General features: G+C 32.0%; 1 protein-coding gene across 2 annotated transcripts; it reads right to left on the reverse strand.

Moving 5' to 3' along the window:
- Window positions 1-1,678: 1,678 nt before the first annotated feature.
- On the reverse strand, window positions 1,679-3,466 carry LOC107618665 (uncharacterized). 2 transcript variants are annotated; one of them, XM_016320788.3, is made up of 2 exons: window positions 2,953-3,466; window positions 1,679-2,413 (listed from the first exon to the last, which is right to left on the reverse strand). In XM_016320788.3, the coding sequence occupies exon 2, from the start codon at window positions 2,397-2,399 to the stop codon at window positions 1,923-1,925; it is 477 nt and encodes a 158-aa protein (XP_016176274.1). In that variant the 5' UTR covers window positions 2,400-2,413; window positions 2,953-3,466; the 3' UTR covers window positions 1,679-1,922. The 2 variants fall into 2 exon arrangements, with proteins under 2 accessions (XP_016176274.1, XP_088356760.1); XM_088500634.1 differs by having other exon boundaries at window positions 1,786-2,400; window positions 3,046-3,252.
- Window positions 3,467-10,750: the final 7,284 nt, after the last annotated feature.

The raw sequence follows: 10,750 nt of genomic DNA on the forward strand, positions 1-10,750 counted from the left end.
CTCCAGCAACTTTATTCTATTCCTGATTAATAATAACAATAATTCTTGATGGCCCTTGACCCCTCTTTGTACTTTTTTGTTCCCAAGTCACCGTTCTATTACGGCTTCTTAACATCCATAATTCTATTTCGGTATAAGGAATGAGACAGCCATTTAATTTCTCATGTGTCATAATAAGATATTTTAAAAGGATTTTAATTTACTTAATTTATTTATTTGTGATGAAGAAAAACTTAAGAATTTCATCCACATATATCATTTTATTGTTAATCGTATGAAAAGAAACTCCACCAGAATTATTATTGTTACTAGTGTTCCAATTTGTTGGATTGTATTATTAAATCTAAGAATAAATGATCATTTGTACATATAAAAGATGAAAACACTAATATATATATCTACATTAAATCAAAACTAAATTTTTATCCATGCAAAATGTCTTTCGCGTAATAAAAGTATCCTGTCTTTGGAAGGTTGGAGTGCCACGTAGGGTATTTTTGTCACATGAAAAACATCTTGCATGGGTACAAATTTAGTTTCGATTTAGTATGGATACATATGTCAGTGTTTTCATTTTTTATAGATACAAATGGTCATTTATTCTTAAATCTAATGAAAGCATGTAATGTATATAATTAATTAGAAAAAAAAAATTACAAAACTTGGTTAAGAAGTACTAAATTATGGTTGAAATACAAATATCTTTTGTTCAAATCTTTTCGATGAAATATTTTAATTAAAACTCAAACTTAAAAAAAAAAACATCTTTAGTGTATTTGAAAAATTATTAAATTAAGTGACAAAAATACTAAAAAACTAGTTATCAACTAATTTTAAATACTATAAATATGTATTATTTCTAAAAAAAATGTGTATTCTTTAAAATGTACCAAAAGGATGATGTATATATAGATTATTATAAAGCAAAGTAATCAAATACAGGACTTCATGATAGAACTAGATAAGCTTCATCATTATTTGTCATACATGACAAGGAAGAACATTTTTAGTCCATGGAAATCAAAAGCAATTATATTATATTCTCCGTGATATGCTCTCGAATTTTGAGAATATGCTCTTGCATTAGTGATTATTTTATGATGAAAATAAATGAAAAAAATCAACAATTATTCTAACTTCCAAGTTCCAACCACCCACCCCCGCTTTTCCCTGGTTTGAAAATTTTAATAGAATAATAGGGATAGCAGATACCACAAGAAGACACAGTCACGTTCAAAATATTAATCACGCAAGTTACTTGAAATTATTAAGAAGTCCCAGAGAAACTGCAAGGTTAAATGTATTAGAAGCAAGAGATGGAGAAGTCAACTTTATATTTTTTTCTCCAATGATTAGTTGTTTAAGCCGGCTAAGAAAATTTAATTATTGGTCTCTTTTTGTATTCTCATTTCACACCTTAAAATAAACGTACCTAAGTTTTAACCAGTTTTAATCAATTTGAGTACAGACAAGATCTGTTGAAATTCCTGCTCAAATTGTAACATTCTGCACAATTACACAGATGATGCAGCTTTTTTTCTTCAGATATATTGAAAAAACAAAAGGAAAAAAAAAAGAAGAAAATTTATATGTTTTATTATTGTCAAAATTTTTATACTTATAGTATTCTTATCCTTATTGCAATAATTTGTTAAAATTCTAGCACACCCCCAAAAAAGAAAGATAATAGGTGGTATTAGCGGCAGAATAATTTTTAACCAAAACCATGTTCAAATTTCTAAACAACAGATTGAAAGGACTAATTCATAACTACAATTAAACATCTTGTATTGAAAGCTTTTAAGCCTTTTTCTGTTCTCTTAATTTTATTTCTGTTCCATCTGCTTAATTTTTAGCCAATCAAAATACATCATTCATTCATTTCCCTTTCCTGTTGTCTTTTTTTTCTTCTTCTTCCATCGTCATGATCCAGCTGCCAGAGTAGAGAAGCAACTCTCAGACCTAGAAAGTTCTCTGCCACTTTTGTTGTTATTAGTAGTAGGACTAGTTGGCATGGATCTTACTCTTGTTGGAGAATTCTCAAGACTCTTCCTAAGAATCTGTCTCATAGCAGAAATCAAATGCACGGTTGGGTTAGTTGGAGGCCCTGAAGTGATGAACTTCTTGCAGAAATTCATGTGTTTAGTCATGGCTTCTTCAGTACTTAGGAGCCTCTCAGACCTCACAATCTCGTCCTTCACGGCTTCGCCACACAAACCGCAAACCCATTTTCCGTGGTAACGCTCCCTGATTCGTTCTATGTACCCGATTGTGCACTCTTCTGTTAGTCCGCAGCAATCGCATATGGCGAATTCCACTTCGGATACTATGCTCGCTGCTGATTGAGTTTCTGCCGGTGCTGCTATCACCATCGGATCACTGATCATTGTCGCAGACATCGTTGCCAACCACCCTATGCATGCACATAGAAAGAAAGAAACAATTCATTCAGAACTTATTAACAACTTCCCTTTAAGAAAATCATTAATCTGAGTTCGACTATATTACGTGTATACCAAAATCAGCTACCAAAGTTAGTTATAGTATAAAATATATGTTGAAATATATACAAATATATAACTGATTTTAGTGGCTGATTTTGATCAAATAGTATTTTTGATGTCAGTTATGTATAGATTTTATGATTGAGATCAATTACTAAAACCACCGAAACACCATTATTCTTAGAATACTTGAAACGTTTTCTATAGTTTTCTCAAGATTAAACAAACACCGCGTACTAGTAATTCACGTGAACAGAAATATTTATTGGCAATTCAGCCATGAAAACAGTGTATATATTGTTTTAGTAAATAAACAAAGCCCAGAGATTGAAAATAGTTTCTGCTCCAATGCAACATAAAGCAAGCGTACGAACTAAAGGAAAGGCAAAAGAAGAAGCTGAGAAGTAAAAGAAAAGATTCAAAATGAAAGTTGATGAAGAAGAATTACCGCAGAAGCAGATTAGAAAAAAGAAGTTCAAATCCTCTTATTTATATTTTCTCTGCTTCTGGTTGCTGGGTATTTTTCTCCTCTTATCTCTCTTTCTCCCACTCTCCTTCCTCAATTTTTTCTTCCTCTGTTAACAAAATCCCAGACATGAAAACCATTTCAAAGATACTTAATTAAGCTCCCCCAATCAAGAAACGCCGCCCCTCTCTTCCTTACTTCAAGAGTCAAACAAAATTCTCTTCCTTCCTTTCGTTTCTGAATGAAGATAATAAGAGATTGCTTTTTGTTTCTTCACGGGATCCTGCACTAAAGTATAATATATTTGAACAGTGGAAAACTATGGGGATGGAGAGAAGGGAAGTAGTGGTTTGTTTGTAGAGAGAGAAATGTAGTAAGAGAAAGAGGAGCAATGATTGAGGCTGCAAAGAAGGAGGTGGAGTATATGATATTATTATAATCCACATTGGCAAAATGTTGTTTTCTTGAATATGTGGAGTTTGGCATTCCATGATTGGATTGCCAGCTAAGCATTATGATACCGTGAGCCTATTCTTAGCCAATATGTGCTGTTTTGATCCTTTGGATATATTATTTCACAAGGAATTGATGCCTGAACTACTTCATTTCACACACCTACCATATACCACAAAATGACAAAATTCAATAGTACAGAAAGAGGATAAAAAAAAATTGAGTGGAGTGATAATTAGATTTTTGAGAATTTTAACATGTGATTAATTAGTTTTTTCAAAAAAAAAGTATTAATTAAATTTTTTAAGATAGTAAATAATAAATATGTATGGTCTTTTGTTAATAGATAGTGTAAAATAAAATAGAATTAACTTATATATTTTGTTATTTATAGTGGTGTATATTTAGTTGTTGTACATGAGTATGAAATAATATAATTTTGGATTCTGAAATATTTATTTTTTTGAGTTTTTATATAACTTTTATCAAATGTTCTCTATTTAACGAATTCTACTAAAATATGTGAAGTTCTATTCCAAAAGTTATTATCTAGATAATAACTTTTCACAAATAGATACATCACCATAGTTAATAGTACATATAAATATCACTGTTAAATTTTACATAATGAATTGATAAAAAAAAATAATATATTCACCGTTTGCTAATGTGGAAGACCAAATTAGTACTAAAGTTTAATTTAGTAAAACTTTTTTTTTTTAAATAGTTTATAAAAGCTAACTTTTAAAAATTAGTTTTTCAAAAGTTATACCATCTATGTTTGTAAACTAAATTAAAAATGACTTTTAATAACTACGAGTAACAATAAGTGCGTTTAGTAAATAACTTTTAAAATTTAAAAATATTATAATCAGTGTTGTCAGAACCGGACCAAATCGTCCGATCGAACCGAAAACTCGGTGAACCGGTGGCAAAACCGATCCGGACGAGTTTTTTGACCGAATAAAAAAGCGAACCGGCGGGTTTCATTTAACCCGGACCGATTCGAACTCTTTTTTTTCCTACACTTTAAACGACGTAGTTTCTATTAAAATTAAAAAAAAACATAAACAAAAACTAAAGCTGTTGAAACTGAAAGTGAAAGTGAAACCCTAGCCTAGCTCCAGCCTCCATCGTCTATCATTCCATCACCTTTCCCTTCCCAAACCTTTTGGCCATGAGAGACCACCATGAGAGCAGAGAGATAGAGAGTCTGAGACAGAGAGTGTGAGAGAGACGGAGACTCGTTTAGCCAGCGCGGTAGCGCCACCTCACCTGGCTCACCGTTGTCACAGGAGGCAACCACACCAGTGCGCCACTCACTCACCACTCACCGTCGTCGCCTCCTGCTATTGCTACTGCTCGTCGCCTACTGCCGCCTGCTCGTCAGTCGTCATCTCTGGTCTCCCTCTTCTCTGCTCGTCCCTCCATCTCTCCAGGTATGTATTTTTATTTTTTTTTTTATTTTTTGAAGTTATTCATGATATTAAATTTTTAATAATTTAGTACTGATAGTTAGAATTAATTGATTAATGATATTGATTATGTATGTTGGTTTCTGTTTAATTTCTGTTAGAATTTAGATTATTGATTGTTCAATTTTTTGTAACATATTGTTGTTATATATGACGGATGAGAACATGAATACTTCCACATATGTTTTTCTATTTGATCTCTCTTGTTTGTTGATTTATGTTTGATTTCTGTTTAGTTTGTTGATTATCCATTGTTGTTAGATTATTGATTATTGATTGTTGATTATCTGTTATATATGTTGGTTGCTGTTGTATATTATTCTTAGTAGTTAGTGGATTGTTGTTGTGCATTATTCCTGGAGATTAGTCATTTAGTCTTGGTTGATTTGGGTATGTTTTTGTTAGGGATGATTTTGTAATGCTTTAACCAAATGTTTTGCCTTGTTATTGATTATGATTTGTGAAACATTATTGAAATGTTAGATCAATTGAATCTGGAAGATAATCGAAATGATGATGAAGCTAATAATAATTCTATAAAAAATGCAAATCAGAATGAAACCAATTAGGATGTAGTTCCAAATTTGTCAGATGAAGAAAGATATCCAGACTTTGAAATTACTCCTTGGATATAATCCATGAATTGTTATTTTCATTGTGTTAAATTGAGTTGTTTATGTAATAATACTAACAAATTTTATGTTTATTTTCGTATTACTTATTTTTAGGATTTAAGACTTAATGTTTATTAAAATGTTATTGGAGATATGTTTTTTAACTGTTAATTTTTAAGTTTTTAGCTATTTTATATATTTTACTTATGTGGGACTGGATTAATCGGTTCAATCAGTGACTTACCAGTTGAACCAGTGATCCAGTGACCCAATAATCTGACCGGTTCGATCACCGATTCGATTCTGACAACTATGATTATAATAGACATTAACGTAAGAATTAAATTTAAATATTAATGTATAAAATTATATTAGATTTTTTAATTTTGATAAGTACAAGTCAACTTAAAAAAATTTTCCCTTAAATACTTTTAAAAATACACATAATTTTTAAAAACTGCAAATACAAGCATATAAACTTTTTGGTTTACCAAACATAAAACGAGGTGTTTATGCTTTTAAAAAATACAAACACCTCTTAAAAAATTTTTACTAAACTAAACTTAATTAATCTAAAATTAAAATCTTAAAGATCTAATGGTCACCTTATTCCAAAATTTATAACTCTCTTTTTCTTACACAACTCCGTCCCAAATTTTAATATTTCTCTGTTTCAAGTTCTACATCTTTTTTCATCTTCACCCATTAATCTTTCTATTTTATTCCCTAACTTCTATAACTACTTCCTCTGAAACTTTTCAATTTGAGTATTATCATCGTAACTCATGTCTGAATACCACTTCTCATAGAATGATAGAAACTCCTTCCATCACTCCCTTCTTGTCAATTCTCATCCCAATTTTCTCACATAACAGTAAAGCATCTAATACGGCATTGAAGAGCAATGCTTTCTGATATATATTTTTATTGGTCATAATGCTTTCTAATATTAATGCCTTTGGTGGAATCGATATGTGTGTGCTTGAGCTTTTGAGTTTTTTAATTTATTTTTTATTTCTATTTTATTAAATACTTATCGGGGCAACTATTTTTTATAAATTTTCTTCTCATTTCACATATTTGTATTGCATGTGTGGGATCTCAAAAGGATTGTGCGACGTAATTTACTTCTTACTAAGAGTTCTCATGTATTATTGGTATTCAGTTTCTTTACTTTCTGACCTATCCAAGGAATTTATTGAACTTTGTTATTGTATTCAATAATACTGTATTCACGTGTGTTACCTTAGGTTATTGGAATATATTGACATTTCAGTCGTCCATGAAACAAATTGATAGACAGAGTGTTTGATCATTCAACAGCTTGAAATAAGTTGAAATAAGGTTATTACACTCGCGAGAGTAAGTAAATTTGTGAAGCTCACTTAAACTCAATTCATAGACTCGGCCATAAATTTGTCCGAATTTATTTGTTATAAATTTATTTGTTTCAAAAAATATATATTATATATAAGATATATATTTACTCAAATTTAAGTGTTTATAATTAATAATTTCACTGTAAAATTAAACACAAAAAATTAAAATAATAATACAAATTATAATAAGTATATTTAAATCCTTTACAATTATAGATAAAAATACAAGCACAAAACAAAAACAAGACTCGAATCTTGGGCAGAAACAAAAGTTCAGAAACAGATGCAGTACATATTAGGAAATAATTATTTTTTAATTTATTTATCAACAATACATATATTAATTATAATCATAAATTAAGTTATTCTTGATTAAATGACTTATATAACAGTGATCTCATTTATTGTCATAAATGTTAAATTAAATAAATCATTATTATTTTTTATTTGAAATTAAATGAGATTAAAACTAGAGGAGTTAATAGTCAAAATTGTCCTTGAAATATTACTCGATCGCCATTTTGATTTCCGAAAGATAAAATTAATCAAAACAATCCTCGAAAGATAACCGTGTTAGTGGAGTTCATCCTTCCGTCATCTCAGTTGATGACGTGGCTAACGGTAAGTGAAGTGGAACATCAACTGATAATAGGGCACACCCAAAACGAAGTAGTTTCATTTTTTTCCCCTCCAAGTGCTGAAACAACGTCGTTTGATGTTTAGAATGGACATTCAAATGTTCCTCTCCGTCACCACCTTTCATAACAGCCACCTCTCTGTTTCACTCTAAAACCTTTCTTTTTCGGCGTGAAATGCTCGTGTCCGAGGTGGTGCATCGGCGGTGGCGCTGCGAGATCTTGCGGCATTCAAAATCCCTGATTTGGAGCGTTTCTGGCGACCCTTTTGCAAGATGGGTACATGTCAGGTGAACGGAGACGGAGGCAGTGGCGATGGTGGCGGCGTAGGTTCTAATAATGGTGGTGGTGGTGGTTACTGTGACATGAGCTACTATTCTTCGGTTTTATTTTCTTCAGTGGTGGTGATTCTGTCAAAAGTTTTATTCTTTTCTTTGTTCTGTATTTATTTTTCCCTTCTAGAAATTTTCTATGCAATTTTTACCTGCAAAGATCCTACCTATTCTTCAATACTAGTAGTTTGTTAGTGAAGTCAACCTTTGCATTCATGTTGTTATTGTTACTCCTTAATTCCCTGGATGTTAGAACCAATGAACCATAATCCCAATCTCAAGCATAAATACCTCTTCTCCTCCATGTTGATGGCCGTGGCAGCTGTGGAGAAGTACTATCATATGGTGGGGTTGAGTCTCCCAGTGTTGTTTCCATACCTGTGTAATCAAATCTATGAATTTTAGAGATGGATTTATTAGTGATCAACTGATATATCAAGTTACCTCAATATGGGTTCTATCCATGATGCAGAGAAGCTATTCGGTGAAATACCCAACAAGGATTTTGTATCGTGGAACTCCTTGATTTCTGGGTTTTCGAAAATGGGCCTCCTTGATAGGTGTATTAGTTTGTTTTCTATGATGAAATCTAAGTTTACACTGGAATTGAATGAGCTTACACTACTATTTGTTATCTCAGTTTGTGCTCCTGTTAAGGCTAAGGATGAAAGGTCGGTATCTTCATTGTTGTACATTGAAGTTGGATATGCTAGCTGAGAAGAAGACTTATTTATGCTTGAAATTGGAATTAGGGTTTTGGGACTGATTTGACTTAATTTAACAAACTTATCTTGTCATTGTAACGTTTGAGGTGTGCCACGCTGTCAGTTAACGTTCCACATCAGCGAACGTTAGCCAGCTCATCAACTGAGATGACGGAAGGACGAACTCCACCAACACAGTTATCTTTTGGGGACTCTTTTGATTAATTTTATCTTTCGGAGACCAAAATGGAGATCGAGTTATCTTTCAGGGACAATTTTGACTATTAATTCAAAACTAGAAATACTATTTTATTTAGGATTTAAGGTTTAATAGATGAGGCACTCAAATATAAATAGTGACTTTAGAATTTTGGTTTCCAACCTGTCAAAATCACATCCAGAATCCTTTTCCTATCAAAAGGTTGAAGCAAACCAAAGGTATGAAAGACGAAAGGAGATGGCATAGAAACACCAAAGAGATCAACGAAGACTGATAAACCCCATTTTTAGGCTTTATCTTGTACTTAATTTAGGGAATTTTATGACTTTTTACCCACATTTATTCAATAAAATAGCATAGTTTGTTGGTTGTCTCCTAATTTGTGCTTAAGTGTGAAAACATGCTTTTTAGGCCCTTAATTGCTAATTTAATTCACTTTTGATTCCACTAGATGCCTTGATGTGTTTGTTGAGTGATTTCAGGTTGAAAAGGCTAGGAATGGATCAAAGGAATGAAGAGGAAAGCATGCAAAGTGGAGAAATCATGGAAAGCCAAAGATTTGGGAAGCACTCATCCACGCCCACGCGCAATGGACGCGCACGCGTGGATCGTAAAACTCCAGGGACGCGCATGCGTGTTGTACGTGTACGCGTCGGTGTTGGCACGTGATTTTTAAGTGAAATCGTGCCTGGCGAATTCAGAAGTGCCCTTGGCCCAGTTTGGAGCTGAATTTTGGCGGGAAAAGGTTAAAAGGACCAAGGATTGAAGGGGTTCACATCTTTTACTCATTTTTAGTTTCTAGTTTTAGTTAGAGGTAGTTTCTAGAGAGAGAAGCTCTCTCTTCTCTCTAGAATTAGGATTAGGTTAAGTTAGAATTTCTTAGATCTAGGTTAATTTCATGTTTTGATTTACCTTTCCTTTATCAATTCTTGTTCCTCTACCTTTCCTCTTTCTAGTTTAGTATTTCATTCTTATAATTCTTTACTTTTATGTTGATGCACTTTTGTTTCTTCTATTTCTCTTTTAATGCAATTTATGATTCATGTTCCTTTATGGTTGATTTGAATTGTTGTTGTTAATTCCTTGCAATTGAGTAGTGTAGATTTACTTTTCTTGCAATTTCTATCTTGCTTTGCTTTTATACCTTCCAAGTGTTTGACAAAATGCTTGGTTGGATTATAGAGTAGGTTTTTCTCCTCTTGGCCTAAGTAGAGTAATTGGTGACTCTTGAGTTATCAAACTCCTTTGTTGATTGATAATTAGAAGTTGCTAATTAACTTGAATGCCACTAAAGCTAATCTTTCATCATGATTAGGCTAGGACTTGTGGAATCAAGTTAATTCATCCACTTGACTTTCCTTCATAGTTAGAGGTTAACTAAGTGGGAGCAATGGATAATTGTTGTCACAATTGAGGGGGATAATGAGGATAGGACTTCTAGTTCTCATACCTTACCAAGAGCTTTGTTAGTTGTTAATTTATTTCTATTGTCATTTACTTTTCTTGTTTCTTATCTTAAAAACCCCAAAGATACTTCATAACCAATAACAAGAACACTTTATTGCAATTTCTAAAGAGAATGACCCGAAATTTGAATACTTCGGTTATTAATTTTAGGAGTTTGTTACTTGTGACAAACAAATTTTTGTATGAAAAGATTGTTTGTTAGTTTAAAAACTATACTTGCAACAAAAATTCATTTGTGAAATTCTAAACCGTCAACAACCCATTCATCAAAGACCAGGAACAATAGACGGCTAACAACGAGTTTCTTTTCTTTCAAGTCCAATGACGCAATTTTGGTTTAAAATAGGATAGAAATTAAACTCACAAACTCGAGTAAATTCGCGAGTTTGTTTGAATCTACCCGAATTCAGTTAAGTCAACTAAAAAAGAGTTTAAAATCTTGATTCTACTACCTAAAAATATAAATTTAAAAAATTCTATGCGTTAACTCGAAAGTTTGAT

Source organism: Arachis ipaensis, chromosome B9, assembly GCF_059453495.1.
Source record: "Arachis ipaensis isolate K30076 ecotype BB chromosome B9, ASM5945349v1, whole genome shotgun sequence".
Classification (NCBI taxonomy): domain Eukaryota; kingdom Viridiplantae; phylum Streptophyta; class Magnoliopsida; order Fabales; family Fabaceae; genus Arachis; species Arachis ipaensis.